Here is a 17,971-nt window from a genome sequence, read left to right on the forward strand (position 1 = left end):
CCCTGATTGGTCAATCACTCTGCCTCTTTATGCGAGGCTGACTACCCATGCATGCCTCAGAGTTGAGGACACAATGGGGAGGGAAAGCAAGAAAGAAAGGGAGAGGGTAGGAGGAGGGGGGAAAGTAAGGAGGGGGAAGAGTAGCAATGCTGACCCCCCAAACTCTTCCCGATGGTTGAACAATAGGAAAGAAGAAGAAGAGTGGGAAAGGGAGAAAATTTAAGGTATTCACACTAAATTTGGCTAGCTGTACAGATCTCCTGCCAAAAAAAAACATCTAATCTACTCCCAGCTTCAAAACTTTACTTTCTGCTGAGCACACATGAAGCACCTGGCAAACTAACTCTGACACCAAACAGCCCCAGAGGACACATTTACCCCCTCCCCACACACCGACACACCGCCCTTTTGTTTCCCTCTCCCTCCCTCTTACAGCCTGCCCCCTTTTATGCTTTTTCTAAAACCATTCCCCACTGTTAGTGCGAAACAGAAAAGTACACGGTAAACATAAAAATCCACAACTCACCCAACCCTTTCCTCTCCTTCTCTCTTTCTTCCTCTCAATCACAGATTCAGCTGTAGAGGCCAGGCTGCCGCTTCTCCTCCCGGCCACGCCCACACGTGGTCATGTGACTGCCATCCCAAGTGGCTAAGGCATTCGGCAGTCACACCCCTCATTCAAAGAAAGTGAATGAAGAATATTGTGGATATAGCGAGCTATCCTAAACCACATTTATTATAGATAAAGTTTTATGTCTTTATGGGAAAGGGAAATTACAAAAGAAGCGTGTGTGTTTGCACAATACAACAGGCAATACCTACTTCCCTGTCCTTATGTGTGCCCATATGCTCTCCACCACCCCCAACTGCTGTGCTTCACAGCAAGGAGGGTAACAGATTATCTGTGTGTGCACACTGACAGCATTTGGTCTTTCCTTCAGTCCTCAACGCATTGCTCCTCTTTCTGAAATAATAGGCAGCACACACACACCAACATGCATCCTCCTCCCTCCAGCTGTAGCTGACTCATGACCAAAACCATGACTAATTCAGAACATTTCAGAGTTTATAAAAATAAAACTATATAAAGGAATATTTTGTGAAAAATGCTGTAAAAGGATCTACTTGTTTTATACACCGTTCCCTTTTCAGCTTCAGTTTCCCCTTAAAAACTGGGAACAAGGAAATAAACTCATAGTTTGTAAGAACGCCCCCACCCCCAGTAATACTTCTAAAGCTTACCAAACAATTAGTGAGTGTTGTTTTGGAGGGTTATGTGTTGACCAGGTATAGTGCCTTCCTGTGGTCTAAGGCGGTTGATATAAAGACTCAAAGAATGATTAACTTTGGTTGTTTCCTTCTCTTTTCAGTTGTTATGCTTAGCCAGCTGGGCTTTAGCTTTGCCTCAGTGGGCTTTAGGTACACATTTAATTGGCAGACGTAAGAGTAGTCTTTGCAGCTATAACCTGCAACCAAAAACTCAATACGGTTATTTCCAGTGATGCCAAACTACTTGTACTTCCAACAGAAAACGAATGTCCTGGATGTTCCCCCTGTTACACATGCTGTTTTTATTTTGCTGTTGTAACCCAGCACCGCTCAGTGTATGAAATAGTCGTGTAAGAACTAGACTGTACTTGTGTGAAGCTGCACTGAAGTAAGCATTGGCTGCGAAACAGCAGAAAGTATTTCCAAATCCCGAATGTTCCTTGGAAATCTGTAGGCCTTGCGCTCCTGCTTCCTGTGTCCCTCCTCTCCCACAACACAGAGGTTCACATTGATCAAATCCATCCCTCCGACTGAGAAATACTAATAGTGCAGTCAGCGTGCGAGGAGCTGTTTTCTGAGAACAGATTTTTATGAATAAAGACAACAAAAGATTTCTGCTACAAAGTGGATTTCATCTTAACTTACTGGAAGAAGAGCGTGATTAATTTGCTCCTTTGTTGACTTGGCTCTGCTTTTTTTTTCCATCAGCAAGCAGGCTGAAGGTCTGACAGAGGTTTTCATAACATTCAGCAGAAATACTTCCTTCCTGTCAAAAATGGAGCTGAATCTGACTCTTGGCAGCGGTTTTGTTGTGAATATGAAACCAAAGCAAACATGCAATATGGTGTGTTGTGGGTATCAGGTACCCAAACATATTCACTGCTGTTATCAGTTTGCATATACAAGCTACGAGTTTTTAAGATACACATCTCAAACATAGAAACAGGTAACTTGATTTAACACTGAGCAACTGCTCAGAAAGTTTACATTCACTTCCTTCACTCGGACCATGATAAAACATTAGCTTTACCACAAGACCGGCTCAACAGTGTTATCTGATGTCTGTATCTAGAACACCAGCATAACTTTGTGAGACATAATTTATGGTTAATTGTCCTGTGATCTATATGACTATAGCATCTAACAGCTTTTAGCTATATGCAGCAGTTCTGTTTCCAGGTTCAGTTTAGGCCATGTCCTGGGCTTTAACCACAGCTGTCATCAGTTTCAATTATGAATATAAATCTAATGAACTTTTTCTACCAAAGGAAAAAAAAAAAACCCAAAAAGATAAATGTTTTCACTGTCCCCCATGCCTTTTTGGGTGACATGCTTTTTGACAAATTTGCGTTTTATCAAAGAAGATGTATCTCCTTCAGTTGTCACCAGACAATAAACAATGTTGTCAGTATGGACCTTACGACACACCAGTGTCTGAAGTTCCCATTTCCTCTTGGAGGAAACAAACATCAAAGGAGAGGTCTGATGGTTTATTAGTGCTGCAAAGAGCCTAAAAGACACATTTCAGAAAAAGCAGGCGCAGTATGTGTGTTTGTGCATTATAGATTTCTTTACTTATCAGTGTATATTTAGAGTGTAGTATGCATCCCATGTTAAAATGCTATGACTCATATCTGCACAACAAATAAGTGATTCAGACGACCAAAATAACCCATGAAAACGATCACCTCTACTTCAGTCACATAGTGCTATCTGTGGCCTGATCCATGTGTCACTGCTTCACTGTAAATCTAAATAAATAAATCTAAGGAGTTTCCTCTTTCACTTTAATTTCAGCTCAACTACATCAAGCCATTAAAACCTGTGGTAACCGAATGCTAATATGTAGGGATGGCTGAGGGGAATACGAGCTTCGCCTTAAAGCCAAAGCTGATTTCTGAAGGCCACCCAATCAGGGCAGAGCACATACTGAGCTGATTAAAAGAGTCGCTTCCATGACTCAGCGGACTCAGTGACACATCCTCCCCTGGAGAGGTGGGGGAGCTGAGGAGAGAGAGAGCAGAAAGCAAAGGGAAAGAAGGCCGGGAGGGAACGAGGAGGCAGAGAAGAGAGATAGCAGCAGGAGAAGTAGCGGGTGGGGGTGGTTGGGAAAGTAAGGAACAAGACAGAGAAGGGGAAAGAAGAAGAACATCTGGCTTGGCCTAGATATCTATGGGGAAGATAGCTGGGTCTGCTGGAGACTTCCTGTTGTGTTTTTTTGCTGTGGTTGCTCTGCTCTCCTGCGGTGCAAATGGAGACAGCATGTGTGACGAGCGAGGACACCCAAAAGTGTTCTCGTAAGACTCAACTTCTGGTTAAAATCGACGAACATACATTAACAGCTCTGCTGGATTAATCTGCAAATATATCTCCAGCTACTTCACATGTTGACAGTAAAATATTTCACTCCTCCGGGTTTTTTTCTTCAGCCTGCAGCTTGGACAATTTATCTCAAGGCTACTATAACGTATGCTGTATACAAGCTCATGCTTGTATTTTATTAGCTTTTTACTGTACTAAACTAGAAAAGAATGTGCTTCATTCTTTCTTTCTTTCTTTCTTTCTTTCTTTCTTTCTTTCTTTCTTTCTTTCTTTCTTTCTTTCTTTCTTTCTTTCTTTCTTTCTTTCTTTTTTTTGTTTTTAACAATGATGAACCATTGAAGATAAAGTGATTTTGTGGTCTGAGCAGTTGTTTAAAGAGATGTGTCTGCTTGTGGTTTACTGTTTCTCTTAAAAAGCCACTAAAGCATTCCCAGCTGGACTGCTTAATACAGAGACGAGTTAAAAAGACAAAGAGAAGTAGAAGCCTCTTCCACTTTCAATTACCATATTTTAAAAAAAAAATCCCATTCATTCTTCTATAAAGATGTTTCCTTTAAAATGTAACCACATCACCATTCTGGTAAGAACAACATGTTTTTCCAGTTCATAGGAATGAAACCAATATTGTAAGAGGAAGTGCAGAATGGTGTCTCATAAGACATTAAAACACTGATGTTTGCAAAAATGTGAATTGAAAAAATGTTTTAAAAAACTCTTTTCCTGCACCAATTTCCCTGCATCCCCATCTGAGGGGGATTCATTGTTCATCCTTTTCCGTGATTGGCCTTAATGGAAACCAGGCAGTTATTCTGCCTCCGTAAGGAGATAGTCCAAAACAGCCAAGCTCTCCTGCAGATATGAAAAAGACAGTGAATGAACAGATACTCACACAGGGGTTCTGTCTTGTGGTTGTTGTACATCTCACTGCAAGTAGAAGTCATATCTCCTGAAAGCACTTTTCCTTCTGCACCTCTTTCTTACTTCCACAAGTAAAAGACCAGGAGTTAGTCAAACTAGCAGCCTCTTCTAGTCCATACAAGCCAGTGTGTGATCTCTCACAATGTCCTCTAGTCTTCCCTGCTGACCACTAAACAGAAAAACTACAGAGAACTGGCCTTGTGGGGAATCCCTAGCCCCCTGCTAGGTCTGCAGGGGCCAGCATTGGGGATGACTCAATTCTAAAAATGAGAACAGGACGGAAGGAGCTCTGTGATTAAACTGTTTGTGCGGTCACGGCATGTCTTCGAGAAACATCTAACTATGTTATGATGCTAATTAAATCTAAACAGAAACCTGGGATGTGCACAGACATGGAAGCAGATAGAGACGGAAAATGAAGTTCAGCTTCTGACATTATAAATATCCTTCTTTTGTAACTGGTGTCAGCATTCGTTTGTCGACAGGACAAAAATACCACATAAGGCTTCCACTGAACATTGAACCTCAGTTTGATGGTGCATGAGAGACGAATGAATCTGAGGAAACTTGTCATTTCTCTGTGCAGTTGTGTTTTCCACCCTTATCTGCCCACTCTTCCACTGAGTGATGCTGATGACTACAGTTGGCTGTGTACCATTACCGAATCCTTCACACCATCAAGGCTGGACGGGAAAGTTCACCCAAAGTTCCTTCAAGCTCGATTGGTAGATTTCTTTTCTCAACAGATGACGGGGTTCTTCAAACAAGGTAATTGCACTGAAAACCACAAAGCTGCAGGCATATTATCTAAATCCCTAAACTATCATTGTAAATCCCAGTTATAGAAAAAGATTCAGATCACTGCTTTTAGAGTCTGTGCTGATTACTGGAAAGTAAAGACTTGAGCATCAGTAATGATGCTTGCCCTTTCTGAACTGAGAAACCAATCAGTCAGCAGCGCAGCATGTCTGAATCAGGCTTACAAAGCTAATCTAACACATTAATCAGCAGGGTGAAAAGGTAAGAGCGCAAAAGAGGCGATGAAGATTATTAATATAAAAAGTTATGTAGCACTTCAGCTTTTTTTTTCTTAACTTCATTCTCTGTCAGTAAATGTCATTTACTGATACTGAAATTTTATACTTTTAAATTTCACATGTGCAAAGTCAGCACAGTTCAGCGTTGCCTACAGGCCCACAGGCACAACTCATGTGCCTGTAATATCACAACTTATACTTATTTATGGAGAAATTCTGAAATTATATGGATAAAGATCACATTTTTATATCTGTGCTGTTTCTAAGTGTCCTAAACACACTTTGTGTAAAATACACTGTGTGTTACCTGAATGTTGGCTACTCCATGTGGTATAAAACACTAATTAGTTAGATGAAATTTGTTTTCTATTCTATTGCACTCGCCAAAATCTGCTGTGCACTCCATTAGATAATCACCTGTTGTTGGTGCACAATAAGGGACAAGACTGCACAATCTTTATTTTGGGGTCCTTTTCCATGCACATTCACTTCAGACATACTAACACACCAGTCCCTCCACCTTACTTGCTTCAGCAGATGGTAAGTCTGTGATGCAAAAGGCCATCTGTCTGTCCATGCACAAAACAGCCCCCCATCCCCTCTTACACATAGAGCTCAGTATATTCTCTATCAGCCAACAAGTGGATAAAACATCATTAGTAGAAAATGTGAAGACAAACACATGAACTTTTATTCTGCACTGAAACGACTCTACGCAATTATGATCTGAAATGTATTTTACCCCGACTCACACACAACCATTAATCACAGCCTGACTGAACAAGAGGCGTTAACCAAACAAGCCCACCAGATTTAAAAGTGGGGAAAAAATACTGTTTTTGTCAGCTTCAGAATTTGAGTTATATACGTTTAATACTGCCTACTATCATGATAATGCAATTCATCATCATTTTGGTCACATTTTAGGTTTGTTTGTAAATGTTTTTGATATGATGATAATGGATTTAATGCTCAGTTTCACCATCTGAAGATATCTGAAGATCAGTTCTTTAAATTTATCAAAGTTTTACTGAAAAAACAAAACAATAGCTGATAATAGCACATCATATTCCATTTTAAACTCCTCTTTAATTTCATGACCAAGATAAGAGATATGATTTTCCCATCAGCTTTTCCTAGACAAATGAATCACTAGCCACATATCTAGATAAATAACAAGGAAGAATCATACGCCGGAAGGCCAGATAAATGAAGATAATGTCAACAGACTAAATGCTATCTTGCCTTCCTTCATTAGGCTCTGATGGCCCATATCCTACTATCTGTCTTTTTCTCTTACGGCAAGGTTGCTGCTTCTTTGTCGTGTGTGCGTGTGTGAAAGTCTAAAGCTGAGCTGTTAACGTTTTGCCAAAAGTAAATTTCCTAGTCAGATGAGATTAGTATATGCAAAGTAGTGCATGCTTGGGTATACATATGCTTTAAAATATAAGTGAAGGAGAACTATGTGAACATGTTCGGGTTCACAGCATGCAGGGGTAACTGAATGAAGAAGGGGGTGTTTACAGCAGTTTGGGGATTTGGCATAATGACTTAACAGGACAGAGGTCTTTCTGCAGTGGTGGGAAACTTCTTTAACCCTTGACTTCCCCCAGATGCTCAGTGTAAACTTTAACTTCCGAAAGCCTTTTCTGGGTGAGAGGGAAACTGTGTGTGTCTGTGTCTCTGTGTGTGTGTGTGACTATTTATCTGGGGCAGAAGGGCTGTCCCTTTCCCATTATTCAGCTCCACCTTCCAGTGTAAGATGTTCATTGCAAATAAGGAAAACATTTCATGTCAAGTCTTTTTAGTGTCTGCACACTTCAAAGAACTGCAAAGCAGTTTATTGAAAAAATGTCTATCCCACTGATATATTGGTGTATTAAAAACATTCATAACATATGAATGGAAAAGCCTGACATCTCTTTTCTGCACCAGCGTGGTTCAAATTTCTGACCCCGGAGCTTTTTTCTTTATTAAGCTCCAGCCATGAGAGAAAGCGCAGTTGTATAATAACATTTTTCATTTGTAAATTAAACTGTCTGAAAAAGCATGAAACACAGCTTTATTTTACCTGCCACCCAGACTCAAGATTTACTAATCACACACTGCCTCCTGGTGGCTTGTTATGGAAGCACAGCGACAGTGAAAGTCATACACAAGATAATAGGAACTGACGCTTGTCACTGCTGTCACTGCAGGGCATTTTTGAACTGAAAAAATAGATGTAAACTCGAGGCTTGCTGACTTCACATGAGCAAAAGTGCTCATTAATTTGAAGCACAGCCAAAGACACAGACATGAAGAGTTTCCCCTTCAGCGCAAGAGCGTCATTTTAAGCCACAGACATTTCTCATCATCATGATCAAGGACCTTTAATTATTTGGCAAAAATTTACTTCTATCTAAAAAAAATCTTATTATAACCAAACAGAAGAGAGGATTTTCAAACAATTCAAACAAAATGATTCTCGGCATTAATGAAAGAACAACCAAACTTAAGTAGGATTTTATTCCCAGTAAGGAACAGCTCCTCCTCACAAGCACATAGGTAAAGGCCCCCCCCCGAAGGGTCACACTGAGTAATGGTCTGGGATCAGTCCAGAGTAATTACACTGGGAGAGGATTGACCCCGCATGTGCCTCTGCCGGAGGGTGCATGTTTGCATGTGTGTGTGTCGATGAGAGACAACAAAAACACACACACACGAAAAAAGAGAGATTAAGAAAGCATGCTTGTTTGTGTGTGCATGTGTGTGTGCGTGTGTGGCCTTTTTTGACCTATAGACAAGCAGAGACAAATCGCCCTCCACCCTCTGTGGACGCCTCCTCCCCACTTTCAGAAGGTCAGTCCAAACTAAAGACAAATGGCTTCACTTGGTCTTTCTTTCACAGTGACTACATTTTAATTATGAACAGAAATGTAAATAATAATAGGAATCTATTAAGGCAATAGGCAGGCATATTCCAGCTCAGCAATAAAGCATTCTGTCCAGCCGAAATGAGGATATCTCTTTTGTTCCGTACCATCACAACAGGAAGACAGGACACAATGGCACGACATGAAGCAACTCCTCAGTAACACCCATTAAATACACATTTACTCTCAAAGCCATAGCCTTGGTTTCCTTTCCAATTGTATTTTTAGTGTGGTAACAGTAAAAAAAACAAAAAAAACAGGTGATGAAAAGACACTTTCTGATGTTCTGAATGTCCTCTTCACCCTTATCACAACAAAATACTAAAGAAGTGAGCAAATGAGGTTACTGGATGTGACCCTTCCCCAATGATAACCTATACCAGTCCCATCATCCCAGAGATAAAGACTATTTATGGTCAACCGCTCTAACGAGTTACTATAAAAGTCCATGTTTGATCTTAAAATGAAGGCTTTGCCGGCAAGAAGAAATTGTATTAAAGCTGAAAAATGTGTCAGAAAAAATCGCTAAAAAAATTCTGACTACAGGTGGTTCAAGCATTTCTGTCCAGAGATATTACAGCTCCTTCTGCAATGAACTGATGAATAGCAGGCCTGACTGTCAAGATAACAAGTGGACCAGATACCCATCAGAATGCCTCTGGCCTGAAGTGAAGCTTTGTTGTTACGTTTCTAAGACGTGCTGGATCAGTTTAAAGCTGTTACTTTAAAAAATCTGCTTCTTTCTGCTTCAAGTACTTAAGCTGCCATATATCACAGCTGAATCGAGCACAATATTGAGGTCTTTTAATATTTCACCACATTATACAAGATAGAAATTCTGAATTTGTTTGAGATTTAAACATGTGTCTCCCAGTTCAGCTCCTTGGTTATTATCAGCAAAATTTTGACTAGAATTCTGTAATGAAACAGTTTTTAACAATAAACTTTTTAAGGAACCTAATAGACTAAAAGGGTGAATAAACCGAAGACAGTGGCTTACAGATAAATATAAGAAAACTCCAACAAGTGTTAATGTCAAGTCCAAATGTGCATTTGAGTCTTTGTGCATCTGTTGGGAGTAGAACAGCCGTCCACGTCCCTAGCTAAAACACCACAATGAACTTAGTATGTCCAGTTGCCTAAGATGACATCTGTTGCTATGATTTGGTGCAGTATAATAAAATTTGACAGAATTGTGCGACCTCTGTTGACTTAACCCTCCTCAGATGACGTATGTGCTATTCATTGATCTACCAGTGATTGTAGGTCACACAGCAGTGGATGTGCGTGCACATTTCTTTTCATGCTGACCTTTTACCTAAACATCCTGGCGTATTTCATTCCCCTTAATGCTCACATCAAAGTACGGAGGGATATTGTCGAGGAAGCTGACTAACTTAGATCACATGACCCTGTGAGAGGAAGTGCTCTGCTGTGAGGTCAGCTGCAGGGGAAACAATCACACTGAGAGAACACGGAAGGAAGCAAGCACAGCATACACTATGTGTGTGTGTGCGCACGTGCATGTGTGCATTTGCACTCAAATGATGTGTAATGTCATCTTTCTGGAAAAACTGAATAGGCCGGAAATCAGGGCATTTAACAGAGTCAACCAAAACACTTTTAAAAAGTCATATGGAAAAAATAATCAAATCATAATCATTAGTTGTAGTGTTGCAAATAACTCCCTGTTATCTATGTGGCAGATACACTTCAGAAATTTCAAATCTGTGACAGTAGTGCATTTATAAGTGAAACTTTGCAGATGTGTTTTTGCCACAATTCTCTTTTGCATTTCTGCAGAAGCGGGCGGGCCCATTCACAGCCATAGGGCCCTCCAGGCAGGTCACCCCTCATTTAGACCCCTATTTGGGCCTCTCCCTGTGGACAAATAAGTGGCTACAACTCCCATAATATCGAAGAGAACTGTTTAAAACTCTCAGCACACCGTCAAGAGATTTATAGTAATATGCAATAAAAAAAGACTATAAGTACAACGTGACATACTTACAGCACAGGCACATGAGCGCACTGGGACACTTTTGGACAACAAATGCCAAATGATAAAGTGCAGTTTTCATGGTAAAACTAGTGTAATATTTCAAACCAGGTAAATATAAAATTAAATGTCTAAAATAAGCAGGAAAACACACACATTATGTTTCATTAAGTGATAATTGCAAAATACTTGGCAATGTTGATAAAAGCAATAAGCTGATATATCCAGTACAGCATAGTTTTGCATTTTTATACTAGTTTTGGAATGATGCAAGCTAATGGCCATTTAATTGGCATTCGTGACTAAAGGTACAGCCAAAAACGTAACAAATAAAGCAGATGGGTGTAGAGTCTGTGGCCATAATCCAGTTTTTCTATAATAACAATTTAATAAATGACACTGTGAAAACAGTGTGACGTGACAGTGGTTACTCCCAGGGATTAAAATACTTACTCATCACCAGAATCTGCGAGAGAGATTTGTAGTAAATTTGCAAATGAATGCTAATGATGATCTTTAAAAGCCATTTGCAAATTAATTTGCAGATCCAACTAATCTACACTCCAAGGAAATAAAAAGAAAATGTCACGTTTAAGTTTTATCCCAAAAACTCCACAAAGCTACCCATTCATACAACCCTTATCCATATTTGTCTCCATCACTGAACAGGTTGCTGGGCTCTCCCAGTGTTAATACACAGAAACAGACCTTCACACTAATGCCCAATTTAGTATCATCAGTTACTCTAACATCCATGCTTTTGGATTGTGGAAGGAAGTCAGAGTACCTGGAGACAATGCCCACAGACACTGACCTTCCACAGGTATTTTTGCTATGAAGTGACAATGCTAACTGCCGCGCCACTGTGCCATCCACGGATTGATTATATATTTGCTTAATATTGTGGATGCACAATTAACTGTTCTTTCAAAATTTGGTCACACTTACAAAGGTTTCCTTGGGCTGCTGAGACAGAGCTTTAGATGTAATCATTCAGCATATAGCGAGACAATAGAAGACAGTGAGAGAAATATGTATTTGTTCATTGGTACAGAAGAAAAGTTTTAATCTTTATGTTCACTTCTGCCACTTATGCTGAAACAGCTCAAACCTTTTCAATTCAATTCAGTCAAATCATAACAACAGTTGCCTCAAGACACTTTATATAGTAAGGAAAAGAACCTACAATAATACAAAGAAAAAAATAGAAAACCCCAAGAATCATATGACCTCCTATGAGCAAGTGCTTTGGTGACAGTGGGAAGGAAAAACTCTCTTTTAACAGAAAGAAACTTCTAGCAGAACCAGGCTTAGGGAGGGGTGGAGAGGAGGAAGACAGGACAAAGACATGCTGTGGAAGAGAAGCAGAGAGATGTACAAACACATAGGGAGTGAAAGGGTGACTGAAGAAGAAACACTCAATGCATCATGGGAAACCCCCAGCAGCCTAGACCAATTGCAGCATAACTAAGGAATGATTCAGTGTCACATGATCCAACGCTAACTGTATGCTTTATTAAAAAGGAAAGTTTTACGCCTAATCTTGAAAGTAGAGATAGTGTCTGTATCCCGAATCCAAACTAGAAGCTGGTACAAAAGAAGAGGGGCCTGAAAACTGAAGGCTCTGCCTCCCATTCTACTTCTAAATACTCTAGGAACCATAAGTAAGCCTGCAGTCTGAGAGTGAAGTGTTCGGTGCGTTGGTGGTTCTCTGTGTCCGGGGGTGGGCGCCCAGGTACCCACCGGCTCACTCCTTGGCGGCTGCTTATTGGGGCCTGGAGCCTGGGGCTCGCTCGGGCCACTTTGGGGATGGGGTGCCCTCGGCCTCACGGCCCGGGGCTCGGCCACTCAGGCACAGCTGGCTGCCGGCGGAGCTCACGGGCACGTCACTGCAACCCCCCCTGGCTTCTGCTCCGCGGCTGCTGAGTGACCCCTCATCTGGGACTCTCCTCAGCTCTTTCTGGGATAGCGCGGCTGCCCTCTGTTGGTCTTCCTTGGTCTCTTGTGTTCTGGGGGCCTCTGGATGTCTGGAGTCTTGATCTCCTCCATACCTGCTTCATGCCCTGGAGGTCGGGGTGGCCCCCCCACCCTCTAGCAGATCGTTACATGAAGGACCTTTTAAAAACAAGCTGCGTTCATGCTCACAGGTGTACACACAGGTGATCACACACAAACTACACCCTTTTTGGCTCCTACCTCAAAGCACACTGTGCGCTGTCGATCTCACGTGCTGCACAATAATGTTTAATATTTAGTATTTACTGTCATATTCCCATATATCATTGTGATCTTGTTTATTACTCTCGTTTTCTTCTGCTTGCTTTCTTTTTTCTTTCTCAACAGGTGATCCAGGTGATCGATATGTATTTTTTGTCTGCTTATTCTGTTGGTTTTTGTTTTTTGCCCTTTTTCCCCGTCCCTCTTCTCAGGTTTTTTTCTTTCCCTCTTTCTTTCTCCACGTTCTCTCCTCCAGTCAAGTCTGTCCCGTATTCAGCAAGTGAAAATAAAATAAACAATAAAAAGTTGAATCAAATGGACCATTACGGCAAGGCTGGGATGGTCCATTTGGTAAAGTAAATCCGTTGGGCATCTTTCTTCGCCTTTAGACAATAATTCTGATGGCAAAAGAACCAAACGGGACAGGTTAAAAAAAAAAAAAAAAAAGAAAAGAGAATGAAGTGTTCTAATAGGGTGATATGGTACTACAAGGTCATTAAGATAAGATGGGGCCTGATTATTTAAGACCTTGTATGTGAGGAGCAGGATTTTGAATTCAATTCTGGATTTAACAAGGAGCCAATGAAGTGAAGCCAATATAGGAGAAATATGCTCTCTCTTTCTAGTCCCTGTCAGTACTCTTGCTGCAGCATTTTGTATCAACTAAAGGCTTTTCAGGAGGTTTTTAGGACATCCTGATAATAACGAATTACTGTAGTCCAGCCTAGAAGTAATAAAGTGCAAGAACTAGTTTTGCAGTGTCACTCTGAGACAGGATGTTCCTAATTTTAGAGATATTGCGCAAATGGAAGAAAGCAGTCCTACATATTTGTTTAATATGTGTATTGAAGGACATATCCTGGTCAAAAATGACTCCAAGGTTCCTCACAGTGTTATTGGAGCCCAGTGTAATGCCATCCAGAGTAAGAATCTGGTTGGAAACTGCATTTTAAGATTTTTAAGGATGAGTACAAAAACCTCAGTTTTATCTGAATTTAGAAGCAGAAAGTTAGAGGTCATCCAGGTCTTTATGTCTTTAAGACGTTCCTCCAGTTTTACTAATTGGTGTGTGTTATCTTACTTTATGGATAGATAAAGTTGGGTGTCATCTGCATATCAATAAAAATGTATGCTCTGAAACCTGAAGGAAACTCTTCAGTGAAAACTGTTCCTCCGCAGATGATCATTTAGCTTCTTTACAACTACTCTTTTTAAGAGTTTTTGAGATAAAAGGAATGTTGGAGATTGGCCTATGATTACTTAAGACAGTTGGGTCGAGTAGTGGCTTTTTCAGTAACGTTTTGAAGAGAAACCTAGGGTTGTTTTTATTTCCTTCAATCAGTGAAGATGTTCTAGCTTTACAGAGGGCTTTCCAGGCTAAATTATGATCTTTTAAATTAGCGAGGCACCATTTCCTCTCCAGCTTACGAGTTATCTGCTTTAAGGTGCGCATTTGAGAGTTATACCAGGGAACCGAGTATGACTTGAGGCTTTCTTTTTCAGAGGAGCTACTGTATCTAGAATTGTACTCAGTGAAGAAGTAAAAATATTAAAAAGACAATCGAGCTCTGTGGGAGTAGCGTTCAGGTAGCTGCTCTACACTGAGTTGGTGCAAGGCACATAGCATAGCGCAAGGCATGTAGCTGGATGTAGAGTTTTCGGAAAACACTATGTCCAGATGAACAGAATAAATGTTTTGAGATGCTATCTATAGGTTTTTAATTAAATTGGCTTCGCAAAAAACACAACTGCGCGTTGTTAAATGAACAGGAAGTGATGCTCTACCATAGAGAGACCCAGTACATAAAGATGGTGTTTTAAGTTTGTCAAATACCACATTTACCTGAACATAAACATAACCAAAAATAATATTTTATGTATCATGATCAGTCATTTGAGCTTTAAGCGGCTCCTCAAAAATACTACACAGTCCTGTGGGATAAAATCATTTCTTTTATCGCTATGGTCTTACTTCATCTTTCTTACCTTGTATTTAAGACAAATACTATTTAGCTGCCATAATTACTATAAAGGTCAGGCTTTCATTATATTACAAAACTACCCTGGCTCTGATACGCTATTCTGGAGAGACATGGATAACCACAAAGACAGACAGCCCAGTCTACTGTTTCTACCCAGAAACAGGCCTCCAAAGATAAGTTTCCTTGTATTACTGACAGACACGCAGACATCAGATTAATCAAACCAGCTGCTCTTGCTGCTGCTTTTTCCTTGGTTAGAGATCTGATACTTGGGTCACTTTGTGCAGAAGGGAGAAGGAAAAAATAAAGTCCAAAAGGAAGTCCAATAACATCAGAGATCAAATAAAATGCAATCTGGAAAATGTGACAACATTTCTCACCAGGGGATTTTCAAATGTAAACTCGCAGTCAGGATTGAAAAGTTGCTGCTTTCTCATCACATGAGAAAATGTAATTGGTTTTATTTGACTTTAAGACAGTCTTTTATAATCCTTTTAATCTCTTTTCCACTGATGATATTCCCACATCAATATGGTAAGTCAATGCTAAAGCAATTACACAAGCTGGTGAACTATATCAATGCACCAAAGCACCACTTTACTAAAGACGTTAGAATGCATGAGTAGACAGCATGTTAACAAATCTGAGCAGTTTGTCAAAGAGAATTTTCCAAATCAACAACAACCAACAGCATCTATCTGAAACAACAGCCTTAAGGGTGTATGATACAAGCAGCAGATGAGAGGCTAACAAATAACCTAACAAATGTCATGGAGATACCATAAAGTTACTGTGTTTCAGATGTGTTTTTTCAAAAAGGCTGACATAATTTCAGGGCATGACTAGAAGGAAAAATATGAGTGGAATAAGCGTGGGTTGGACTGATATATGGTGAAAGCAGACTTACTGTCAGGGTTGGGGGATTTGCGTCCATGGTTAGGCGAGGAGCAGCGGAAAGTGGTGACGATGGTGTTGTGGTGAGGGTTGGGGTGGTGTGGGTGGTGCACTGCTGGATGGTGGCCATTGTTCTCGGGAGGTGCTTTAGTGATGCTGATATCAGGTTTACGGATATCCCCTGGACTAGGGGGCTCAAACTTGCGGGTGTGATTTTGCTCAGGGGCTCGGCTGGTCCCGTTGTTGTTCATGCTGCTCTCATTGCGGCGTGAGACCGGGGAGTCAGTTGGCGTCTTGGCAAAAGTCACCTCCCTCTTGTGGCTTGTCTCGGGCGTCTTGGAGTGCCCCAGGACTTCTGGGCGTTTCAGGGCGCTGTTGCTCACAAAGCGTGTTGAAGCAGGGCTGGTGACATTATCGACCTGCTTGCTGGAGGAAGAGATGTCGATGGAGAGTTCAGAACGGCGGGACACAGGCTCCGGAGTCTTGGAACCTCCTCCACCCATGATAGAGCGGGGCTGGGTATAGTTGAGGTTGTTGTTGTTAGCGGCCGGGGTGGCAGAGCCGAGGTCACGATAGTAGATGCTGGTGGGAGACATGGCGTTACGGTGAGGTGAGTTGGTTGTCCGGCGGGAGCCGGGTGAAGAGTGAGATGAAGTGTCAACATCCTCTACCTCAAAGGACCTCTTCAGGGCTGCATGAAGGAGACCAAGACAGCATTTTATTCAAACAGTCATTCAAGTGGACGCAAGCAGTTACAAAGTGCTTTACAAGTCATTTGGAAAAAAGCAAAAAGTAGATGAATTTACAATAAAATAAGATAAAAAGCGCTGATTAATAACAACACACAATCTAGTTAAAACACAAATTAAATAACAGAAAAGTATTGGTCTATGTTGGTAAAAGAGTTACCCACTACATATGTAACTAAAGTAAGCAAATAGTAGTACATAAGTACAAAAACAATCTTCAGAAATGTATGGACAACATAACTAAGCTATTGTTATTCCTTATAGAAACGCTTCAATTCATAAGTAGCAGTTTGCTCTTTTACTGCTGTCTGGCATCAGAATAGTTTAAATCATATTATGATTTAAACATATATGACAAGTGTGGAATTTTTAATGAAGTAAAAAAGAGGAAAAACACTCTTTTGCTTCACAAATGCATGCAAGCAAGCAGTATCTCTAACTTGTACTTAAACATAGTTACTTTTCACATAAAACAGAGCACGATATGTTGAAAGTGCGTTAATTTGCTGGTACAATTTCTTAAAGAAATCAAGCTCATCTTTCTACAAACAATTTGTGGGTGGAGACTGACGTTTACAAGTAGCAGGAACAAAGTCATAAAAAAGTCATCAAAAAGGTCAAACCAATTAAGTGAGAAATATAAAAAGTTAACTGTTTTTCTAAAGGCATTATGAACAGCACCCAACTAGTAAAGCGCCTGGAGTTTGAGGGTGGAGAAGCTGTAGAAACAATTTTGGTGGCACTCGATAGAAACAGCATGCGCTAGTAATTAAGCCGTATACTGTATCTAATTTCATTCTCAATCACCAGCAGCAAGTTTTTCGCTGCCGTATGGACTGACATGTTTAAGCCAGTCCATGCGTTTCTTTGTCACGACCTTGCTTGCTATGTGTGTGGTACGCTACAATATAAAATTCTAGGCTTTCACACAGAGTCACTCGAAGCATTTCACGGCATGTTATAGCACACGCAATCAGTCAAACATCGACTGCCAAGCATCTGGGCAAAAAAAGTCCCAAGACTCCCTGTTTTTGAGCAAAGTCAACACACAGATAAAGGCACATAGTTCCCCAAGGTTAGTTGTGATGTGAGAAAATAACTGCACTGTCCAAGAAGACACTGAAGGATGGAATCACCCCCTGGTAAGACTGCGCTGGCTGAGAGTCAACTTGAATTTGACTCCTTCCCGTCGAAGAGTTGCTGTGCCAAGCCAGTGGCCAGGAGCTGGCATCATAATGATATACTAGTAAGACTAGTCCACTCACGCACACCCTTTAAGAGCATCTCTAGTTTCTTACAATCCAAAACACAGTGCTGATTATTTGATCTGTTTGTGGCTTGCGGTGTTCCCAAGTGTGCCTATGTCTTTATGCAACTATTTGGAGTTTTGTTCAAAATGCTTGTAAAGACATGTAAGTATGTGTTGAGGGAATGTATACATGTTTATTTTTAAGCAACTACACACACGGGGAGGACACAGTGCTGCAGCTTTGCTGCTCTCAAAACTCTGTGGAACTCAACACAATCACATCAAAGCTGTCTCCCCGCGCACATCAGCCGGCATCCCTAATCTGATTTACTGCCATGAGATGCCTCCTTCCAGCATGGTGGACATTTGATACAATTTGCTGTCTAAGAAAAATTCAGGCCAAAGCCAATGTCTTGTTCT

The 17,971-nt window shown here is 40.8% G+C and overlaps 1 protein-coding gene across 7 annotated transcripts in view; it reads right to left on the reverse strand.

Moving 5' to 3' along the window:
* LOC116320608 (septin-9-like) overlaps nt 1–17,971 on the reverse strand; it is a 72,787-nt gene that overhangs the window by 27,356 nt on the left and 27,460 nt on the right. For 4 of the 7 annotated variants that reach the window (XM_039613334.1, XM_039613335.1, XM_031740258.2 and 1 more), the window contains exon 2: nt 15,567–16,244. In XM_039613334.1, the coding sequence (XP_039469268.1) occupies nt 15,567–16,244 (678 nt within the window). Of the gene's footprint in view, nt 1–526; nt 614–4,480; nt 4,590–15,566; nt 16,245–17,971 lie in introns of those variants that run through there. The other 3 variants (XM_039613336.1, XM_031740276.2, XM_031740267.2) reach the window with 3 other exon arrangements.

This window comes from Oreochromis aureus, linkage group 6 (assembly GCF_013358895.1).
Source record: "Oreochromis aureus strain Israel breed Guangdong linkage group 6, ZZ_aureus, whole genome shotgun sequence".
NCBI lineage: Eukaryota > Metazoa > Chordata > Actinopteri > Cichliformes > Cichlidae > Oreochromis > Oreochromis aureus.